This window comes from Melanotaenia boesemani, chromosome 24, assembly GCF_017639745.1.
Source record: "Melanotaenia boesemani isolate fMelBoe1 chromosome 24, fMelBoe1.pri, whole genome shotgun sequence".
Taxonomy (NCBI): Eukaryota; Metazoa; Chordata; class Actinopteri; order Atheriniformes; family Melanotaeniidae; genus Melanotaenia; species Melanotaenia boesemani.
Window position 1 is genome coordinate 12981675 of NC_055705.1, and position 24193 is coordinate 13005867.

The 24193-nt window shown below is 39.5% G+C and overlaps 1 protein-coding gene across 1 annotated transcript; it reads right to left on the reverse strand.

Moving 5' to 3' along the window:
- Positions 1–458: 458 nt before the first annotated feature.
- obsl1a (obscurin like cytoskeletal adaptor 1a) lies at positions 459–16291 on the reverse strand. Its single transcript, XM_041978329.1, has 24 exons — positions 15074–16291; positions 13420–13689; positions 12944–13204; positions 11448–11753; positions 11065–11331; positions 10712–10987; positions 10199–10313; positions 9271–9431; positions 8838–9110; positions 8484–8759; positions 8107–8382; positions 7751–8026; positions 7388–7663; positions 7032–7301; positions 6676–6942; positions 6327–6596; positions 5961–6227; positions 5045–5311; positions 4375–4487; positions 4107–4260; positions 2846–3007; positions 2387–2491; positions 2026–2292; positions 459–1923 (listed from the first exon to the last, which is right to left on the reverse strand). Exons 1-24 carry the CDS (start codon positions 16251–16253, stop codon positions 1646–1648), a joined length of 6633 nt encoding a protein of 2210 aa, XP_041834263.1. The 5' UTR covers positions 16254–16291; the 3' UTR covers positions 459–1645.
- Between the last annotated feature and the right edge of the window lie 7902 nt (positions 16292–24193).

Genomic DNA, 24193 nt, shown 5'->3' on the forward strand with positions numbered 1-24193 from the left:
GTCAAAACACCTATATAGTTTAATTTGTAACCTCTGGGGGTGGGCTTGCTATTTTCCGGGTGAGTTTTTCACAATTTTGGCCAGGTGGGGGCACCATACAGGTGGTGGCAGCCATCTTTGTTAAAATAAAAGTCGTATTTTGGGGGAAATGCCCTTATCATTTCAAGGATGATACATATTTATTTACATCGTTAGGTGAGATTTGACTGTTCCAGCTGTACATGCAGGACAGCGGTAAGTATTTTATACTGATTCTTTGTGTCTGAGTCTTGTTTTCCCAACTACCGTTAGCTGTCTGAGCGAAATTCATGCTAATCCACGACGCATGCGCACGAATTCTTGCCCATGTTAAACGTGCAAAGTTACAAGAAAGCTTCATTGCAGGGTGAAAATTTGAATTTATTATAGCACGGTAATTACTTTCAATTATACACTTTTAAAACTTTAATTAGGCCTGTTTCAATTAAATATATGATTACTAGCAAAAGTAGTATTTAAAAATTGAAAAAAATTAGATGCAAAATATTCTTTTCATTCAGACAAATCAGAGTCCAAGGTTTTTAAATATGGGGTTTAGAATTTTCATAAATGACCTTCTGAGTAATGTGGCCATTTTTTCCTCTGCTAGTCTGATAAAAGATATACGATGGAAGCAAAATGGCCCAAATGTCAAAGTACATGTCTTACATCAGGGCTGCAGCTGTTGTACTGAGCTTTAGTGAAAATGCCTTAACATTATTTGAAATGTTCCCATGAGACAGAGAAGAGTAGCCCATTCTGACTTTGTAGTGTGATATATTTTAACACATAACACAATAACCACAGTTTATCAGACTAATCTTGGATTTTTACCTTTTGATAAGTGCAAGTGAAAAAACCAACATTTATGGATTTTCTTTTGTTTATTTATTTATTTTTGACCTTGTCTTGTCTTTAAACCGGCTAAACTTTGGTAGCTTTTCATCAAAATACAAGAATGTTCTGTAAAGTCAACAAAAAATATTGATCAGACAATTGTAAATATTATCTACACTGTAAAAAGTCTTGCCTAACACAAATGTCCAGTCTGTCTAAGCTCACTTAAACCTTAAATATGGATGATGTGAAAGGAAATGCAAGCCATTCTTTTTTTAGACTGAGTAAAGGCCCATTTATGGTGTACACTAAAGACGGATACAGACTCTTCTATCCATCTTTTGTGCATAATTCGGTCATTTTTAGAGAGCTTGTGTATGTGTAACCCAACAGAGCAGTACCACAGAAAACCGTGAGGGTAATGTCGAGCAGTATAGTTGATATCCGACCAATGAAAAGAACAAAGAAGAAGAAGCAGCTGCGACGCGTTCAATGGCCACACAGACCACTGGCGTTTGCTGCGCTGCGTCTTTTAATGTCTCTTTCTGAGAGTTATGATCCCATCCACTGTCACCATGTTCGCTATTGTATGAAACTGACGTCAGAGTGAACTCTAAACTCTGCTCCACCCTCTTGTGGATGTATCGCCTGACAACCATACCAACGTAAAAGATGCATGGAAGTTTGAGGCCAGTGATGTTTGAAATGGATGTACCTACTTACACACGTAACTGGAGCATAAATGGGTAGTAAATCAGCCCGCTCCCTATAGAGTCACTTAATTTTCTTTCTAGTTTTCAGTCACTTTGAGCGTGGCACTGCTCTTAGCTTTGCCCATGGTAAACTTCACTGTCCCACTCATATCCACATTGGTGTCCTTCAGTGTCAGCTTGTGTACTGTCCCGTGGTTGTCCAGGCGAACAGAAGGACCTGACTGAAGGGTCACTCCATTCAAAGTCCAAACTGGAGCCTTGTTTATAGCAACAGATACCTCACACTGGAAAGAAGCAGACTCTGTCTCTGTCACCTCCACATCTTCTAGATCTCTCACCACCACGAGAGCCTGGGCTGCAGAAGCATAATTATGGTATGACAGGAAATAAGCAAACAGAGAAGGGCTTTTACTTATTAAGACATTTGACATGTTGTAATACATGCTGTCCAGCTTACCTTCAACCATCAATTTTGCTTTGGATGTGTGCTCCCCAACCTCAACACAGTAGGTGCCCTCATCCTCAACAGCCACCTGGTGGATGATTAGTTTGTGGGAGCAGCCATCTGCTACAATCTCCATCCGATCTGAGGAATCCAGCTCCTGCTTGCCTTTGTACCAGGTCACATTGCAGCGAGGTGAGGACACAGTGCATTCAAGAATAACGCGATGTTTCTCCAGGGCTGTTCGATCTCGCAAGGGCTTTACAATGGAAGCTGGAAGTTCTGAAAATAGAGAAAAATCTTTTAGATTTAGGGCGGATATGATTTGATAAAGGGAGAGTGGATGTATGTGTAGTAAATGTAAATCTAGACTCACCTTCTACTTCAAGGTAGGCTGTTGATTCAATATCTCTGGCTACAAAACGTATTTCTCCTGCATCTTCGGCTTTAATGTTACACATCAACAGGAAGTGCTTGGTCCCTGGATGATAAAATCTATTTTAATTCTCACAGATGGAAAAGGAAAATACCTAAATGACTGAATGCAGAAGTTTCCACAGATTCTTCCTCAAAGTACAGTAGGTATTAATTTATATTAAACTCCCAGATACTTGTAAAGGCCCATCTAAAGGAACTGGCCCATCTCATTTGTGTGCAGCCTGTTTTCCTTTGGTTCATCCAACCAACATGGCACTGTACACTTGCTCCCTTTCTTAGATTTCACTTCCCTTTGCTAAAAATGATAGCCGGACTGAGAAAGACATTAACTGCTATATGTTTGTTTTGTCTTGAGTATTTTTTTCTCTGCCACCGATCATTTCCTTTCATTTCTGACCTTCAGTTCGCATCTTTGTTGTGCTGGTGGGGCGAATCTTGTGGCCATCCTTGTACCACTCCCCAGTCACATCATCCAGAGAAACCTCACACATGAACACAGCATTCTGGTCTTCCTGAATGTAAAGATCTTCTAGATCCTTTACTATCTCCAGCTCATGCTCTGTAAGATAATAATATAAAATTTCTTTACAGAACCTTTTACAGAACAATTTAACTAAAGCTACATAAAATACAGAAAAAAATAAAACACAAGTTAAAAGCAAAAACACAATAAAAAGAATAAAAAAAGTAATAAAACTGAATGTCTAACTAAAAGACTGTTTAAAAAGCCAAGTCTTTAACTGCTTTTTAAATTTATCTATATGCTATTAAAGATAGCAAATCATTGATAATCATCTCCAATTCAACCATGGACACAAGAGGTTTCAATTTAAAAATGTTGTGGAGATGAAGGAAACATGTTTTTGTATGGAGTAATGCTACAAGGACATTGTTGGGTCAAGAATTACACCTAGATTATTTGGGGGATGACAGTGTCAGGGACAACAGTTAAGGTTTCATGTTGCCCAATTAACCACTGCTTGATATCAAAGAGGCAGTTGGTTAAGGAAGATACTTTGTTGAACTCAGTGCGCTTAAAAGAGCAGTATAGCATCATAAAATTGGTAAGACACATCACTGTACATGCTAATATCTGCTTTAGAGGAAACATATTTAAAAGAAAAGGCACTGGGCAGAAACCTGAGGTACCCCACAGGTAAGCTGTGTCAATGTAGACTGAAACTTGGGTCTGAGTGGTATGAAGGAAACCCATTTAAAACCACCCCAGAACAACCCCATCTTATAAAATATTAATCAGAATCTTATAATTAATGCTGCTGAGAGATCCAACAAAGGATAAATGAGTATCTGGCAGTCTGCTGCCATCATAATGTCACTAGAAACCTAAAGTAATGCAGTTTCTGTGGGGTGCCGGACTGAAAATAGTCTCAAATTTGCTGTCTCTGAAATAAAAAGGAGATTAACTACTCTATAATTTTATAATAAATTTTATTTTATTCAATAATAAAATGTTGACACAAAAGGAAGTTTTGATATAGGCCTGTAATGCACCTTTTTTGATGGATAAAAAGCAGCATAGCAATAGCAGAGATGGTTCAGGAGATCCAGGGGAATTTCAATCTAAAATATATTTGTGGACAGATTATGGTTGACCACTAGATGGAAGCAAAGTATAAGCAGGGTATCATCAAACTTACCATAAACTCCCAGTGAGCAGGAAGTGTTGATATCCCCTGTGTCACACATGTAGGAGCCAGAGTCAGCCAGAGTGCATTGTAGGATCTGGCAGAACCGCTTCCGACCCATGGAATATATCCTACAGTTCTTCCCTGGCTTTAGCTCAGTCCCATTCTGATTTATAAAGGAAAGAAATATTTTTTCTTATATTACTTTTCTAAAGCAATTAAACATGTTTCTTTAATTCAGCAGTGAGCAAAAATGAGAGAATTTCAGGGTTTGTTTTACCTTAAACCATCTGACTTCAACGTTTGGTCTAGAGAATTCACACTCCAGAGTTGCAGGAAGTTCTTCCTCCAGAGAGACGTCAGCCAGCGGTTTCAGGATGGACACCGGTGTCTCTGTCAATTCAGTCTAGTTAATCACCCAAAAAAACTGCACAATTCAACAGCTTAATCAGTTTTTGCATTTTTTTAACTTAATTTTCAATCCAGTGTCTTTGTCCTCAAAAATGTCTGTTTTGTTACAGTACAGTAAGTCATCATGATTTTAAAGCATTTTATGGCTAAAATCCAAAACAAAAACGAAAAGGAAGCATGGAGTGCTACTTGGGTGTGTAGAATATCTTTCCTCTGTTGCTCTTCAGTTCGGGGATTCCGGTTATACTATAAAGAGATAACTGAAAATCAGGTTTTTGCTGTAGGGGGGCGAGGTGACTTTTAACTTATTTATAATTTAATGCTGGGGCTTTCCTAAAGCTAATCATTGGTAAGTCCAGATGAGCTTGCCTGAGAACACTATCACTCTTCAGTATGTCCCAATTTCTTTTAATGATTCGTTTAATTTGATGCGCTTCATTACTGTATTGTGTTAGAAAGAATACTTGGTTAGAATTCGGTTAATCAAACAGAGTTTTTGGATAAAATCGAAAACACTTTAGTTTGAACACCACATTTACCTTTGACTGTGAGCCTTGCCGTGGTCCGCACCCCTTCAGCAGAGAAGATGATGGTGCCTGTGTCCTCAACAGTCAGGTTGGACAGGGTGAGGCCATGGACCCGCCCATTGGCGCTCACTCGCCACTGATTGCTTGGCTTCACCCGGATGCCATCCTTTTGCCAAGTGCCTTCCACATCTGTGTGCGAGAGCTCCACCTCAAAGGAGGCAGTTTCTCGCTCAAAGGTTTCTTGGTCAGTTAGGCCTTTGCGGATGGTGATTTTTCGGGCTGTATCAGAGATAGATTCATTTTACATGCAAGTTTCAGGTGTTCAACTTTTTCTAAATCTATATTTATGCAGTTTAAATGTATTAAAAATGTATAAAGGCAAAGCTTACATTTTCAGTGTACCACCAAGCTACTTTGTGTTTCAAGGGGAACACAAGGTGGTTCAAATATAGATCACAAAAACAACAGAGTAGCAGTTCATGGTCCCAGAGTCATTCATTGCATAATTGTATAACAGTAAAGCTGTGATTCAAAACCTTTTCACACTATAGGTCTAGCCATGCTATTCTTAGTATCTTTCGGACTGTGACTTACTGAGAAAATTCCCCACAGTATTCATGCACTTTTCCATTTACAAAGAAATGCAGTACACCAGAATCTGAATATTTCCTGCTTATTACTAAATACCATAAACAAATAAGTTCCATTTTCATTGTTAGGGAAAATGCCTTTTACATTATAAGTTGCTTACCTGGCTTGATTTTGTGAAGTTTTATTGATTATGTAGTCAGTGTATGAATATGTATATTGGACAAACTCCTTATATCCATTTGGATTCAGTATTGGTTGTTAGTTTTCCTTTAGAACTTGGCCAAATCTTTAAAGCAACTCAAAACATTTCATCCAAGCTTCATCACAGGCCACTTACGTTCTACGTTTAGCTTGACCTGTGTCCGGTCATGAAGAGTCTCACAGCGGTATGTTCCTCTGTCAGAAAGAGTCAGGTTGTGGATGGTGAGGCTGCGAACACAGCCATTCTGGGCCAGCGTATACCGTGGACCTGACTGGATGACCACCCCTTGCCTCATCCACTGGACTTCACCAGTTTCCAGGCTGATCTCTGTCTCCATGGTGGCGTCGCAAAACTCCTCTGCCATAACGGCGTCCATTTTCTTTGCAAACATGACCTGAGCCTCTAAAGATAATGATGAAAGGGAGAAATAAAGACAACTGAGTTGCTGGTAATTGTAGCGAAACACTGTCTGGTCTCTTTTTACCTTGATAAGGGTCTTACCCTGAACTTTGAGACTGGCTTTGCTCATCTTTCCCTCAGCTTCTGCTGTAATCTTTGAACAGTCCAATATCTGGCACTTTTTGATTACTAAGGTGTGGCACAGTCCATTCTGGGTTGCCTGGAAACGATCACTCAAGCTAATAGGCTCATTGTCCATGAGCCAGATCAACTGGACATCATCAGGAGAAACTACACACTTGAAGGTGGCATCTTCTCCCTCTAGCACAGTAGTGTTGTGAAGCTCTGTGAGAAACTCAACCACTCGAGGCACTGAATGGGCAGCGGACAGTTATTTAAGCTGCAAACTCACATAAGAAATGACAGATAGTCTGATGCCATGAATACTTACACTCCACTCTCAGGGTTGCAATGGTCCGGTCATCTCTGGACTCGCAAGCATATTCCCCTGCATCCTCTCGAGTTAAACGGTGGATGGTCAAGCTTCTTTCAACCCCATCTGCTCGAATGGAGAATCTCCTACTTGGGGCCACTTCTACTCCATTCTTCAGCCACTGGACATCTGCTTTTGGTTTGCACACCTCACACCGCAAGGTCACCATGCCATCGGCATGGGCCACAGTGTCTTTGAGTGGTCTTACAAACTTAATTCTCATTTCTGTAGAGTAAAAGATGCTGATTTTATTGCTTTTTTAGGTCATACCAAGGTTCTTTAGAAATACTTTTGAGTATAAATGAAACTCTAACCTTTTACAAGCAGACTGAAGTGGATCTGATCTGTGTTGACATCACAGGTGTATTCCCCAGCATCAGAACGCCTCAAAGGATCAATGGTAAGCGTACGTTTATGGCCTTCCATAAGAGATTTGAAACGTTCGCCTTCAAGTGGTGTCCAGTCTTTAAGCCAGCGCACCGGAGCACTTTCCTTGGACACATAGCTTGTGAAAGTCACACTCTCTGCTTCGTAACCCATCTCGACAGTGTCATCCTCTTTATTCACAAATGTAACTGGAGGCTCTTTGATGGAATAAAGACAAGAAACATAAATGCCAGGTACCTTTTAGATGTTTCTCTTTGCCTGGAGATTTTTTTTTTCTTTTTACCTTGAATTCTGACAATGCTGATCATCTTGTCATCCACAGCATCACACACATACTTTCCAGAATCTGAGGGCTGTATACATGAAATAATAAGTTTTCTCAGAGTGCCATAGCTCTCAATGTAAGTCCGGGAGTCACTGGTAAGCAGCTTGTCATTGCAGTACCACTGGACAGGGGCACTGGCGCGGGAAACCTCACAGGCTAGGATCAGATCATCACCTGCCACCATCTCCTGGTAGTCAGGGTCATATGAGTTTCCCACAATGCTCACAGGAGGCTCTAAGAGAAAAAAAAAAGATTAATATAAATCTTATCTTTTAAAAAAAAAATTCCTTAGACCACTAAAATCAGTCAAATTAATTTTACCTTCTACTGTAACCTCGAAACTGATGCTGTCGTCTCCAACATCCAGAAAGTATTCTCCCGAATCTTTGAGTTCCGCATTAAGGATGACAAGTGATCGAAAAGCACCTTCTTCCTCTTCGCAGAACCTATCATCACCCTCAATACGGCAGCAATCCTTGTACCATTTGACTTTGGCATTGGCTCTGGAGAGCTCACACTCCAGCACAATGTCATCCGAAACCAGGAACTTGAGAGCTGTGTTGATCTCTGACTTTCTTAAAATCTTCACTGGTGGTTCTGAGGAAGCAGAATTACACATTAATTTTTTAAAATTATGATATGGCTCTGAAACTATCTCCAAGGACTTTGCGTCTTACCTGAAACTTTGACCTGGAAATCTATTTTATCATCAATGGCATCACATGTGTATTTCCCAGAATCTTCTGGAGTGGGAGAGTGGATAGTCAGTCGACGAATGAGGCCATCTTCTGTGATAGTGACATTGCTAGTTGGCAGCACTTCTCTGTCATTTAACCACCACTTGACTTCTGCTGTTGGGCGTGACACCTCTATCTCCAGAATGATTGGTTTGCCAGCAAAACTCTCCAGTCTGTCAGGTGTGGATTTAGGGCGAGTAAGTGTCACTGGTGGCTCTAAATGAAGCCAAAAAAAAAAGCCAAAAAAAAACCTTTAAAAATGAAAAATAAACACTGCATTGGTATAGAACAGATTGGCTAAATGTCTTCCTGTTTACCTGTAATAGTCACCATGAAGGCCACAGAGTCATCTTCAGTGTCACATACATACTCCCCAGTGTCATCCGCAGTAGTTAAAGGTATAATCAGCCGGCGTTGGGCTCCATCTGCCTCCAGGATTAAGTTAGGGCTCTCCTCTACCTCTAAACTGTCTTTGTACCACTGAACTGGAGCATCTGCTTTGGAGATCTCACAGCTGAGTTCAAGCCTCTCTGAGGTCAAGTGGGTCAGTTCCACCTCTGACTCACTGGGACAAATGATTCTTACTGGTGGATCTTTTACAGAAGAAATACATTTAAATTAGTCATAGTGTACTTTCTATACTCTTATATTGGTGTAGTCTGAAGTTTTACCTGTAACAGTAAGCTGGAAAAAGACAGAGTCTCCATCTGTTTCACAGACATATTCTCCAGTATCCTCTCTTGAGCCACAGAGGATGGTCAGCCTCCTGTAAGGACCCTCTGATATCATATGAATGTTGTCACTTTCCTGCACCTCCTGGCCATCTTTGAACCACCGCACCTTCCCACTGGAACGCGATAGCTCGCACTGCAGGCGGATTTCCTCTGAAATGTAGCTCTCCATCACAACATCATCCGCTGGTTCCACAATCATCGCTGGAGGTTCTTGATTTAGAGTTGCAAGGAAGACACGTATGGATAAATCTGGTTATGTAATTTTTTTAATTTTCATGAATAAATAAAAGATGTTCTGCTCTTGGTTTTGTTTGAAATCTGTGTCTTTGAACACTACTTTGACCAGCAGGTTTCAGAGAGGTCAACACACCTCTGACATTGACAGTGAACGTCATGCTGTTGTTTCCTGCCTGGCAAGTGTAGCTTCCAGCATCTGAGGTTTCAGCAGAGCGGATGATTAGCCTCCGCATGGTTCCCTCTGCCTGCAGTGTGATGTTGTCACTTGGTTGGATCTCACAGTCGTCCTTATACCTGAGTCATAAATTAGATCCAGACAACTGTAAAATGAAGGATTTTAAATAAAACAATACAGATACATTTCTAATAATAGATTGTGTTGAAAATGGACATTTCAATCAAACTTGGATCTTGGATCAAGCACCAAGAGAATTTTCTTTCTAAACAAATGTATATAAATTTCCTCCACATAATCGTGTTAACACTTAGTCTGCCACCATTTCTTTGCACCTTATGAAAAAGTTTTGAAGGTATTTTTCCAAGTATACTTTAATCCATGATACACCCTGTAGAAGCAACATTTGGGAATTATCTATCTATCTATCTATCTATCTATCTATCTATCTATCTATCTATCTATCTAGATAGATAGATAGATAGATCTATATATATGAACCACTTAGTCCATTAAGGGTCGCGGGTAAGCTGGAGCCTATCCCAGCATTAACAGGTGAGAGGCAGGGTACACCCTGGACAGGTCACCAGTCCATCGCAGGGCCAACACATAGGGGACGAACAACCATTTTCACACACACTCACTCCTATGTAGAATTTAGAGTCATCAATTAGCCTAACATGCATGTCTTTGGATGGTGGGAGGAAGCCGGAGTACACGGAGAGAACCCACCAATACACGGGGAGAACATGCAAACTCCACACAGAAAGGCCACCACCCTCAAGGTTCCCTCCCCCCACATATATATATATATATATATATATATATATATATATATATATATATATATATATATATACATAAGTGTCACTTTTCTTTGTTTTACCACACAACTTCTGCATCATCTTGGGAAACATGGCAGAGCAGCACCACAGGGTCCAGCTCCATGCTGCTCTTATGGAGCTCATCCTCTGAGACTGGAGTGAACTCAATGGGAGGACCTAAAAATCAGAAGGAACATGATTGTTATCCCTTACAGGAAGACAAGGTACTGTATAAGGTTTCCTCTATAAAATTTTAAGCATTCTCGCTAGGATTTGATAAATCATAAAACCATATATGGCTGCAGTTAACTGTTTTTAATTTGATGTGTATGAACTCGGGCACTATGTATCCTAATTTTTACTTAAACTTACTGATATCTGTCTAACAAATCTGTTTAAGTCAAACAATAGATGCGGGCATCTGAATCCTAATGATTAAAAGATTTGTTGTGAGAACTGTAACATAAAGGTTAAGAAGTGTTAGTCAGCTTACTAAAAGTAATACTAAATGTTTCATGAAATAAGCATGGAGGGAGTTTTTAGATGTATCCTGAAGCTTTACGAAAATTTGGTACCTGCAACGTTCACATTAAATTTGATGGCATCTCCTGCAGTTTCACATGTATAAATCCCCGAGTGAGACGCCTCAGCAGATTGGATCACAATCCTCCTCATATTCCCATCTGACTGGATGTTGAGGCCATCTGTTGCCTGGAGTTGCTCACCATCTTTAAACCAGGATACTTTAGCGAAGGGGTGGGAGACCTCACAGTACAGCACAATGGCATCACCCATGTCCACTCTCTTATTGCTGTCTAACTCTGACAGAGGGTTGAATTTCACCACAGCAGCTGCAAAATTGTGAAATTGTCAATTATCTCCAATGCAATGAATACTGAATATAAGAGAAACAGAGTTTTACACATACGTTTAACCTTCAGCACTGCTGAATCTCGGACTCCATTGGCTATGAACGTGATCTCTGCCGCATCCTCGGCTGTTTGAGTTTCTCTGATCACCAGTGAGTGCCTTGTTTGCGTTTGTTTAATTGAATATCGTGCACCATGCTGAAGTTGTGTGCTATTCAGAAACCAGGTTCCAACCATTGGAGCAGACAGTTCAATGGAGAATTGAGCATCGTCTCCTTCCATCACCTCACAGCCTTTGAGGTGGCTGTGAATCTGGGGGCCTGGTACTATTTAATATAGAGAAGTGAGAGTAAGGAACAAAAGGAAATCAAAATCCCTGTTTCTGCCCATATAAAGAAAACAAATATGTGTGTGTATTTCTACCTAATGATGCGTTACTCACTGAGATGGACAACTTTGGGAAACTCCACATGGCCACTTCGTCCGTACTTATTCATGCAACAGACACGGAAGCGATAGTCGCCTTCACATGGCACGCTGTCACCAGTGACCTCAGCCGATGTAGCGGTCTCTGAAGTGAAACACTTCTGCCACTCCTGAGAACCCACTTCTTGCCTTTCCAGCACAAAGATAGAGCGTGTTGAGGTCTGGCTGTTGGGGGCAGGCACCCAGGTGAGGAGAGCACTGTTGGGTCTATCGACATCCATTTTGACTCCCGCAGGACAGATAGGGGGACTGTGTCTGGTGGCTTTAAAAAAGAGAGGAAACTGAGTATGGGGGTGGAGAAATGGTGAAAGTCTGCCTCATATTTAAAGGCTAAATAAGTAGCATTGACACCTAGTGTTTCAAATCAGAACTGCAGTCGAAAGAGAAAAACAGGGAGAGCGTTCTTCCTCCCTCCACCCCCAGAGAGTTTTGCGCAGGTTGCCGGTTTGTGAGAGGACGGCTCTTTTATATACAGTCTATGGAGGATGAAGAACATAGCGCCAGCAAACATCACAATGACAAGCGAAGATGATTCTTACACAGTAAGTTGCTATGTTAGTGCTAATTTCACCCGCTAATTTACGTTAGCATAAAATAGAGTGTAAACATAACCGTGGGGAGTCTCATATGATTGGTTAAGGAACCAGGAAGTAGGAAAGAGCTACACAGCGCAAGTTATTCCATCACATGACTCTTACTTTGAAGGAGAAAAACCTGAGAAAAACGTTGTTAATGTAGAGAGACAGATTGTTTATAGGGTAGCTTCCTTTTGTCCCTTGCAACAGATGAGAACATTTTAAATTATTTTTACAGAAAAAAATCCTAATTATTTAGCCTTTAAATGTAAAAAAATGTGTTTTTATTTGTGTAGTAAGAAGATTTAATTGAGCATATGCTTTAATCTGTGGATTGAAAAATTATTTAGATATGTTTCCAGGTATTAGGAAGTACTGTGTGATGGGAGGCTTTTCAAAAAGAGGGATGCCTGTTGGCTGCTCTGCAAATGCAGCTACATATGCACATACAATCAGAACATCCACATTGGCACTACTTTTCTTAGCCACTAAAAAATAAAATATGTGCTAATAAAAACAGATTAACTCAGATGTCAGTATTATGAGCATCAAGGGTGGTGCTTTTGTTATGTGTCATGTCACAACTGAGGATTTTGCTCAACATGGCTGTCTTAAGCCCTTTGAGCTCTAATATGCTTATGCTTGCAAATATCTGGCTTGGAAAGTGTGTTAATCATAATTTACACCTCTGTTAAAGGTTAATCAAGCCCTCCTCCAATCATCATTAATTAAAAAACACACATTTTTAATGAAGGGGCTATGCATAGAGCTGGAAGAGTGACTGCTTTTTTCAATGCTAACTATCCATATATGAATTAAATGCACATGCATACAGAGCTATAGATCAAGGCTGAGTGATCTGTGTTCTTATAAGTACCTTTGACTTTAAGCCGGGATGAAGTCTTGGATCTTCCTGCGACAAATGTCACAACCCCTGAGTCGTGATATTCCACATTGACGAAGACTAAAATGTGAGTCTTGCCAAATGACTTGAGGATTGTTTGGTGTGTCTCGTGTAGCTTCAAACCATCTTTGAACCAATGGACCTCCATATCGTCGCTCTCCACCTCAACGCAGAATGCTGCATTTTCGCCTTCCAGGACCTCCAGCTTCCGAGGAAGTTTGCGTACAATAATACCTGTAAAAAATATTTTCTTTGCATTTGTGTAAGCATATTTCATAGCATTTTACTCAGAAGCTACTTTAGTATTTTTTGAGCACTTAAAGACAAGTACTGGTGGAAATGGAGGTGATTTAGGATTGGTGCTAATTAAAACCTTGATATTAAGGTTAAAAATGTAGCAGCTAAGACTTATAATAAAAAGGTTACTACTAATGTCTGATACAACTTACCTTTAACTGATAGCTCTGCAATGCTCTTCGCTCCATCAGGCATCTCACACAAGTAGACTCCATCGTCATCTGTTCCCACATCATGGATAGTGAGCCTTCGTTTGGTTCCTTTCTGCTCCATGCCATATTTACTGCTGGGCATCAGCCTCTGGTCCTCAAGGTACCAGGCAGCTGGGATCGTCTCATCTGGTACCTCACACTCTAGCACAGCCACATCCCTCTCTTTCACCTCCAAGTCTTTTAATGGCCGCCTGAACCGCACAGCTGGGCCTGATCAAAAAGTAGGTTTTGATTTAATTTTGCACTTTCAAATTTAAAAGTGGACAAGCTTTAGATTTGAGCTGCTTCTAAAAATGTTGAGCAATGATTTTAATTTCAGCACACACTCTGAATTTTATTTGATTTACTTTTCTCATCACTCCATGTCTAATTGTAATGCTACTTGATATTATCCACATATTGGGAACTGGCATGTTGACCCTAAGACAAAATGGAGGCATATGATAAAGGCAGCTGGCAGATGCAGAGCTGCACATATGAAAAGCTATTTGACCCTGAGAGTTATCTGATCATTATGAAAGGATTAGGACAAAATAATTAACCACTTTAAAAGGTGATGCTGTGCATTTCAACTATGCACTCAGGCCATTTAGCCTGCACCAAGTGCAGCACATGATCTAATGCTTTAATAATGCTTTTGGGAATATGCATCACTGACATTTATCTGGCCATGAGGGATGTTGGGGACATCTGGGATGTTATGCATATTTTTAACAGCACTGAAATAATTACACTGAACTATTAGGCCAAAGAAAAAATATCCTTTTTGTAGATAAATATTTTGTATTTAGTGAAATTACTACCTGTTTTGGTTTATCAGCACCAAATGTGTATAATATGCAGCACTGTACTAATATACATTATTCTGCCATAAACACGAAAGATTTAAAAATGTGATTGCGACAATTCCCCTAATTTTTACAATGAATGGGGAAAATAATATTTTATTGATTACTTTTTAAGTGTTTGCTCATTATTACTAATTAAATTGGTTTAGGCACTATATTATATTTTTGCTTGCTCCGAGGCTGTCATTTGTATGCACAGAAGAGGAATTCTGTGTTCAGGACAAGTTTTGTACACTTTGTAAACTCTTAAGATCAGTATCTACAATCATATCTGTTCATTTTAGATTCTGATAACTTAATGTGAAGCACAGTTGTCTTCTGCATGTTTAAAAAACACTGAATTACTGAATTTAAATATTAAAACACATCTTAATTATCTAAAATCCATGTTAAATCTAAGCTTACCCCCATGGCATTTTTCCCTTGTTTTTTTAATAGCAACTTGTAATTTAAATAGTTTTTTTTGTTTGTTTGTTTATTAGTTTTTTTTTTTTTTGGTTTGTCTATGACAAAATAATGTAAATTGGTGAAGTGTAAAACGCATAAAATAGGATAAATGCCAACTGGGGTGAATACTTTTGTCAACCCTTGTCTTTGTCCCTGAAAGACAGATTAACTAAAGTTAAACTATTTTCATTGTTATTCATTTAAAGAAGTTTGCATTTAAAATGGATATCACAGGTAATTACAGTTTTGAAGCTTTCAGCGTTGAGCAGTTTTCATAAAAACGGGGTACGATGGCTTACCTTTCACAGACAGGTGAACAGCACTAAGTGTGTTTCCAAGAGCATTTGATGCAGCACACACATACAGCCCCGTATCCTGGACTTTACAGTACAGAACCTTCAATGTGTAGTAACCCTCCCTGTCTTCAAATATCAGGTGACGTCTGCCGGCCTCTAGGGGAGCCCCGTCTTTTTTCCAGATGATCTCAGGTTTCGGCTTTCCGGTTACAAAGCAGCGGAATTTGGCATGCTTCCCCTCTGTAACGGCAAACTTTTTGGCTTTGGATGCGTTGACATGTGGTTCTTCCACCAGTTTCGACAAACTGTGCCTCCCGCTTCTGTGTTTTGGTGACCACTGGCTGTTAGTGTGACCACTTAAGGACTTTTTACTATCCTCCCGCTCTGGTATGGGCTCAACAAGAAGGACAGCTCCAGCCAATGCGTCACCATGGCAATTCACAGCCTTGCAGGTATAAACGCCTTTATCTGGCATGCGTGTCCTGTAGATCTTGAGCTGGAACCAACCCCCTTCTTGATTGCTCACACTGACGTGTGAACTCTCAAAGATGTCATTCAGCTTTTTACCATCTTTTTCCCAAGTCACCTCGGGCAAAGGCGTGCCCCATATTTTGCAGGAGAAGGCGGCATCCTCTCCACGATCCACACGCAGCGACAAGGGCTTGATGAGGAATCGAGGTTTGTCGCTGGATGTTAAATCAACCTCTTCCAGTTTTTCACTTATCCCATTGTTCCACTTGCACCCTCCATTAATTTCTTGGCCTCCTGCACCATTTTGCACTGTATTGTAGCCATTTAAGTGGCCTCCAAATTCTTCATTTTCTTTTGATTCCTTTACACCATCAACCCCCAGCTGCACCAGCTCCCCATCCTGTCCCTGCACCTCTCCTTCCACTTTGAGTGAGGCTGCTGCATAGGTTTCACCAATGCTATTTCTAGCCTTGCAGATGTACTGACCAGCATCTTGTGGGCTCACTCCAGTAATGGTTAGCAAATACACCTTTCCCTCCTCTGAGAGCTTGTATCGTCCTTCAGACACAATTTGGATATTTTTACGTTCCCAGATGACATCTGGACGAGGATCTCCATCAATTTGGCACCTTAGGGTTGCATCTGTTCCACGCTGCGCCACTACAGGGCGTGGATAGCCCAAAACACGAGGAGCACCACCAAAAATATCCATGATAATGTTACTTTTTGTCTAGTTTTTAGTGAAGAAGTTTCCTTTGGTTCAGTGTTGGACCAAGTTAGGTTTTGAGCTGTAAGTTAAAGAAAGTGTAAGAATCAGTCAACTTGAACTCTCAGAACTTGCCCAGACCACAGTACTTAGACCCAATTTAGGCAATCCTAACAATAACTATTTCCAGGAAAGTACTAACGTTTCTTTTAACTTATGGTTGAATATCCAGATAGTTAAAGTTGATATAATAATCAGCATTCAGAGTAAAATACTTCAAAGCTGAATGAAGATTTTGATATTGAACGTCTTCATTGCAAGCTCCGTGCAACTGCCAAAGCTCAACAGAGATGAGCATATTCAGTAGTGTTTGCATAATGTTTAGTGGTTTAGTAGAGTTGGTTTCAACGTACAACACTCTTGCTTGTCTCACAGCTGGTGCTGTAACTCATTGAAGAGTGTATTTATAAAGTAGTATTTCCAAAGCAAGACGCTACTGAGCATGTGTCACACAGCATACTCAAACTGAACAGAAACACATCTGCACACATTAACTAGGATAAAACTGGCACATAAATTCCCGCATCTATGGTTCATTTAAATCAGTTGTAACTTAGCTGTGGAAGTTTTCTATTTGCCTCAGAATTGTGGCATTGTTTTCATTTTATCAGCAACTTCAAAGTTTAGCTACAACATGAACCATTTGATGTCTGTTTTAACGGAGAAACTTACCACTCTCTTTAAGACTTGCTCTCCTAAAGCGTTTGGGTAAAATGTGATGCTCGCGTTAAGTTCATTCAGATGACATAAGGCCCCACCTTCAGCTAATCGTTGACACATAAAAATGACGATCTGCTGCAGTCGTAAAACTGTGAAACTCTTCTGTGTTTGTTCTTCTTCTTGATTTGTGTTTTTTTTTGTTCCTGCTCAGTACTTTTCCTCATTGAACAACAAGAAAAATTAGACCTTCCATTGTCACTTTTTGCTTAAGTCCCCTCTGGTGTTAGGTTTCAGGTGGCATAAAGGAAAATTACAGCAGCTTTTCCGTGGACTGGGCCATGTTTGCATCAGCTTCGATTCTGTCATTGTCCAGTAGCTAAAGAGTGAGAGAGAGAGGATAGGAATGGAAGATGGGTGGAGAGGGGGCACTAAATGCTTTCGCAGCTGCTGCCACTTCAAGCCACCCACTAAAAATACCGGCAGCTTCGATGACGCTGGGCCAGATAAAGTTAGGCTCTCCATTCATAGACTCTGGCCCACTAAAGATAGAGGCGAGGCTGAGGTCTGCATTGGCTCACTCGGCTCAACAGATCCTCAGAAGAGAAAGGACACCCCTCCTGTCGGAGTTCCGTGTGTCATGAATCACATTGACCCATAAATAGGGTCAAATTTGTCTCACGTCAGTATTAGCACATGATTTATATTGAGCAGTGATCAAGTCAATAATTATCTATATCAACTTTTCAGACATTACAAACACTGTTTGGTTCAAAAGCACACTGCATATTATTACATTTAATCCTCTCAGATGTTCCCTTTTAACAATTCTTTCCCCAAATAAAATGAGAAGATTGGTTGATTATTTCTTGGTTGTAATAATGCTTCTTGAAAATACATTGTTTGTGTTGAAAAGTTAGTTTATTTCGTTTTTTTAATGGAGCCACATTTGTAAGGAAAATGCTTTTCCAATTTGAATACAACAATAAAAATTGGCCTTAATTTAATCTGTGACAGGGAGTCAAAAGCATTTAGCATTTGCGAAACATTTTTCATGCGTTGGATGAAAACTTTAAATCACCTCCTTTAATTTAGCTTTACTGATAGCATTGGGCAAGTAGCTGACAAGTTTCTAAAGTTCTTAATTAAGAAAAAAAGCGAAACATTTATTACCACATGGATGATAATAGACTGCTATGAGCAGTTTTTGTTACTTGAGAGAATGATTTTGTTGTACACAGTGCAAGTAAACTTAAAGCAACACTACTTAACTTTCCAACCTTAAAACTCTGTGTTTCTGACTCATTTTGTTGGCACAGTGACTTTAATTACGTATGTTCTTGGAACCGTTGTTGCTCTACAGCATCCCAAATCACCCGATTCAGCAAAAACTCAGATTCACAATTTTTTTTTTTTTTTTTTATCCCTGAGTATCACTTAAAAGCTGCATTTTGGTTTACGGCACTGTGTCACACGCCAGCAACTGGATATCAACACACCGGCCATTTTGAATATACACCATCGCTAATTCATCAAAGAAAACGCAGGAGAACTTTATCAGAGGTTGCAAAGAAAAGAAAAAGAAGAAAGGACATAACAAAACAGGATAAGTCAACATCAGACTGAGGATGCAAGAAGGATGCCAAGGTAGCCTTCGTTCGGGAGTGCCCCAGTGAGAAGCATCCATGGTGTTGCTTTAATCTTTAGATGACCAGATGTGCATAGTGATTTGTTTTTTCACCAAATGTGTAGAAACCATAAAACCAAAATCAACCTGCTCTCCAGAATTTGCCCCAAAAAAGCTTTATCATATGAGATGTAAAATCTTAACATTAAAGAGCAAGTCACCCTTAAATCTTTGTCTTTTACGCACAAGTAGGTGCTTAGGAAGCTAACAGTCGTCTCTGAATCCAGTGTTAACACTTATTGCTTGCATTCTCAGACAATAGCTCTTTAAGTTATCGCTTCAAGAGTATTTCAGACAGCCGAAGCCACTGATACACACTGCAAGCTGTCAGCATACATATTTGACCTTCAGTGTAGGTCGCATAACTATGATCCCTTTGTAATATGTTTACTTATTGTAGTTGGAATAACATCTAAAACTTAGATTTTCACTAGAGTTTTATGAAGCAGATAACTAAAGAGGAGAAACAATATTTAATCTATTTTATGTCTGTCTGTAAACAGTTTGTTAAATTCACATCAGTCATTTGGAGGACTCGCACCACAATACCGATGCCATTTACGGGTGCTGTGACATTCCCATCCATGCAGTCATCCCTGCAGCTGTTAGGTGTGATGACTGCTTCAGGATTCAAAAGCACAGCACTGCTCTTTGTCCAGAGATTGGGTTTCAGTTTGAAAAGCAGGATTGAGAAAGGCCACGACATTTTGCAAGCAAACTGTTAGTCAACCGGGCTTCAAATCAAGAAAACTTTTCATCCTTTGTTTGTGTAGACAGCAGGCCCTGCTGTTTTTATTTATTCATTTATGGAACAGTGCAATGTCGCAGCTGTGTAAAAACTGGGCAGATGTTTAACCTTTGTGCTTAAATAAAGATGCATTACATTCATGTACTTAAAGTTTTAAAATAGCCAAGAAAAGAGCCTGTATTAGTGATGCACACCAAAAGTTTTACCACTTAAAGTTTCTTCATATTTAATAGGTTTCTAAAACACGTTTTAATGTCTTAACAGACGTACCAGACCGTGCCAGACATACAGAATATATTTTTGATATTCAATATCTAACCAGTGGAACTTTGTCAAAAGGCATCAGAATGACCACAAGAAGAAAACAAAACTCTGATCTGATAATACTAAGAGTAAATATTTAACCACAATCCCCAAAACCAGGCACAGAGCCTCATTAATTAAAAATAATACCATCCAAACTGTCAGACATGGTAATGGAGGTGTACATATTCTCCCTACAATCAGTCTGGCTGGGAAACTGGTGGAAAAGGATTTTTTTTTAAAGAAAAGGAAATAAAATACAATGCAATCCAGAATTAAAACTTTTTTTAGCCCATCACATTTCAACAAGACAACAATCAAAATCACACTGTCAAGAAAACACAGGCGATTATGTATCTTGGAGTCATAAATGTCAAGTCTACACCTAAATCTCCATCCATCTCATCTGTCTCCATCTCACCAGATTGAGCTTTCTACCCATAAGAATGAGCTGAAACTTTCCAGCTGCTATCTCAGATTATATAAAACAAAACCATTGAGGCATAGTGTTTACATGGCTGACAGTGTGTTTTTCAATACTGTCCATTAGATGGCGCTCAAGACTTATTCTAGGTGACGTGTTGGACTTGAGATAAAATGGTTTGGGATTAACTTCCTAGAATGAATATGAGTGTTTAGGAGGTTTACTCTTTAAGGTACATTACTCTGACCTTTACAGTCCCTGAGTAAGTAGAGGTTGAGAGAATAGCTTCACATTACTTGTGTATGACTTGTAAGACTCCCCTTCTCATTTGAATCACCCTAAACCTATTTTGGGAAAGAGTCATGAACTTAATCAGACTCTAAAAAATTTGAAATACAAATTATGTGTCAGGAAAGTTTAATTTATTAATTTATTTTTTTAAGAAAAAGTGTGTCTCAGTTCTTGATCTATGCCTGTTTCCATAGATGAATTCAGTGGAAATTACCGACATCTTTCTGGATATCTGTGAAGGCATTGTCGGATGGCCCCCCAGAGTCAAGAAGAAGCGTGTTCAAATGCACGTAGACAGTTTAAGACAGAGCCCTATCCCTCACAGCTATGAAAGAGAAGAGTGACTGTCTACTGAGAACCAAAGTAAGGGGGTTGGGGTGAAGAAGTTGTAGATAATATAAAGACCTGGAGAGGGGGGGGAAGAAAGATCAAACATTTTTTTGTCAAGTGACCTCTGACATCTTAACTCCGCCCCTTTCTCCATGCAACCTGCAAGCATGCTGCTAGAAACAACAAAGGATTCTGGGAAAGACAGGAGGAGGGCATTTTTTTAAAAAATATAAACAACATCTGTGTGAATATGTGTGAGGCACAGAGAGGATTGAATGTAATCAGATTATTATTATTATTATTATTAGATCTGATCAGCATTTGTCCCTATATTTGTTATAGGGTGAAGCAGTGAAGCCATTTTTATGTTAATAAAATTAACTGTTTTCATGCAATTGCTTTGAAAATTTGAACTTTCTTTAGGACAGATGCTGCAGACAGTCATAACAACAAACTGTTGGACATCCCAAAAAACAGGTCGGCTCTGGGGAATAACAGTTACGCTTGGCTGACCAGGTAGTTCAGTGAAATAAAGCAATCAATAAAAGAGAAAGTGTGAAATCAACTCTTTCAGTCTTAAGAGGTAGAAGTTAGAGAATATTGCTCATGAGGCCGTGAAGCACACCTCTTTGTTGGATTTCATTCAAAACTATTAAAGAAGTAATTGACTTTTTTTTTTCCTGCTGAGTTTTAGGTGTGGCTTCTTGGGATTTCCATGTTTTCCTGATGCATCTCACAGATGCCGAATTAAATTGAGTTCTGGAGACTTTGGAAACCAAGTCCACAGCTTGATGTTCTCATTTCCTTCCTGAAAAGTTTCTGCGATGTAGCAGGGTTAATGATCCCATTGAAACCCACACAGAGAGGATTGTGTTCGTGTGAAGGGGTGTCAACCAGCATGAAGGCCAGGACCCAGTTTGCCAGAATTACTATACTGGGTTATTTTCCTCCTGAGTTACATCCTGCTGCCATCCCATCTTCAGCAAAGTGGTCTGATGACCATGATTCATCAGACATGGCGGCCATTTTTGTGTGCTTCAGAAATTATTTAAAATTTCTGAAGGTAGATTGGCTCATACTCTGCTTTAAGTGGGCAGGGGCTGGTTAAGAAAACAGCCACAATACCATCAAGATACACCAATTTACATGAGAATAAGTCATGAATCATATGAAGATCTAGGTTTTATGACAGGTCAGAAGCATAATGGATGAAACATCTAAAAAACAGGTGTGCTTTTTATGCAAGACATCTGAACTACTTTAACTTAAGAAGTTATTTTCATCTGATTTTAGCAGAAGAGGCTGCTTGAATGGAAATTTTCCTCAGTTCAGTGCAGTTCTTTGGGACAGATAAAAGGAATATTTCTTGATTTCTTCAGGTTTCACAGTCTGAAGAGAAGACGGAAGCAGATCGATCTTAACCTCAGTAATATTCCTGCAGTTAAGAGCCAAGTTAAGTAAAGCTTCCGGCTCCTCATACAGAAAAACAATTGTGATTAAAGGTTTTAAAAATTGTGGTAAACCTCACAAATGCTGAAATTGAGCAAGTCCTATTATTAATTGGTTGAACCTAAATCATGCATACATATCCTTAAAATGTATGTAATGTTATGTTAGTAAACCTCTTTCCTCCAATATAAAACCACTTCACCTCTTCCAATAAGACTAATACACTGCATGAGGGAGACCTCAGTGTAGTAATCAGTACACATTATAGGTTAATAATTACCTGAAACTGCAGGAAACCTAGTAGCTGCTAACATCGCTAAGGGGATTGTTTGGGACTATGGAATGCTACATGAACCGCATGACTACGTATTGGCTAAATCAAGCAACTCTCTTTAAGTTACACTGCATTTTGGTAGTTAGAATATGTTCATTCATTTTTTTTCTGGGAATTTTTACAATAAAAGGTAAAATGCACAATTATTTTCTTTACTGGGATTAAACCTGCTCATAAAACAGGGCACTCTCTAATCTTTAGTGCTAGCCAGCATCTCTGTCAACCTAATACCTAATGTCAATAATACATTTGTCATGTTGCTAGATGTTTTTCATTTTCCAACCTTGCATCTTACTCGTTTTATTTGTTTTTTTGTTTATATTTAATCAAAGATTGCTTTGATGACTTAGCTCAAAAGAGGGTGCTTGATAGCTCAAAGCTGCACCAGCATTTACTCTGAACCTCTCATCAGTTCTTGTTTGTGTTGTGTGTAAACCCAGGCCTGTATTTTGTGTTCTAACGCGAGAAGCTGATACACTCCCGATCCTGGATTTGGCCTATAAGTCTGCTCCATATTGTGTTTGTTTTAATAAAGCGTGTCAGGTGCTCTATTGGATAAATATTGTGTTAGCTTTCACGATCAGGAACAGATGTGGAGAAATGTGGAAAAAAAGGCTCCCTGATGAGAAAATAGACACACATTCACAGCTGATAGATGTTGGAGGGGTATTGTACTGGGTCCTTTCTCACCTCTAAAGACTGCACAGCTCAACCAGTTTCCAAGTTTGTGATATTTTTTCCTCGGCTGGAGCTATGAGTGTTGCTTATTTACAGAAATAGCTAACAGGCCGATCAGATAGCAGAAACTCAAGACAAGTCGGCGACTTGCAGAAGTTCAAACTGAGCAGCAGAATGAGGAAGAAAAAGAGGATTTAAATGACTTTGAATGTGACATGGTTGTTCTGAGTATTTCAGAAACTGCTGATCTACTGGGATTTTCACACACAACCATCTCTAGGATTAACAGAGAATGGTCTAAAAAAGAGAAAATATCCAGTGAGAACAGGCAGACTGATTTTAAATTATAGGAAGGCGACAGTGGCTCAATTAACCACTGGTTCCAACCAAGGTATGTAGAATAGCATCTCTGGGATGCTATTCACAAAGCAGCTTTGGGATGTGGTGGAACGGGAGATTCTCATAATGGATGTGCAGCCTACAAACCTGCAGCAACTGTGTGATGCTGTCATGTTAATATGGAGCAAAACCTCTGAGGAATGTTTCCAGAGGGGAAAAAATGCACTGATTTGTTTACAGTGTGAATTGAAGTTTTAGTTTTCCTTCCTTTCTACTGTGTATAGCAACTGTTTAGCCTCCATCAGCTAAATATTCTAAATATATTTGGATTTAAAATCAAACCTCCAGTCTGATTATGCAGCCACAAGCAATCCAAATGAAAACGTAGTTACATAATAAACTACATTCCATCCTTCTGCGTGTTGTACTAAATTCTACAGAAACTGTTAATTGTTAGAGAACGACATGATGACAATTCATTGACATTTTGTGCCAACATTGTGAATAGCACAAATTGTTATTTGTGGAAGTCTGCTGCCCTAAATGCAGCTGGGATGAGAGTGATTTACAGCACACTGACATTTGCTCTCGAGCAGAAACACGTAATGCACAAAAAGAGATTTAGCAGCAGATGTGGAAGTAAATT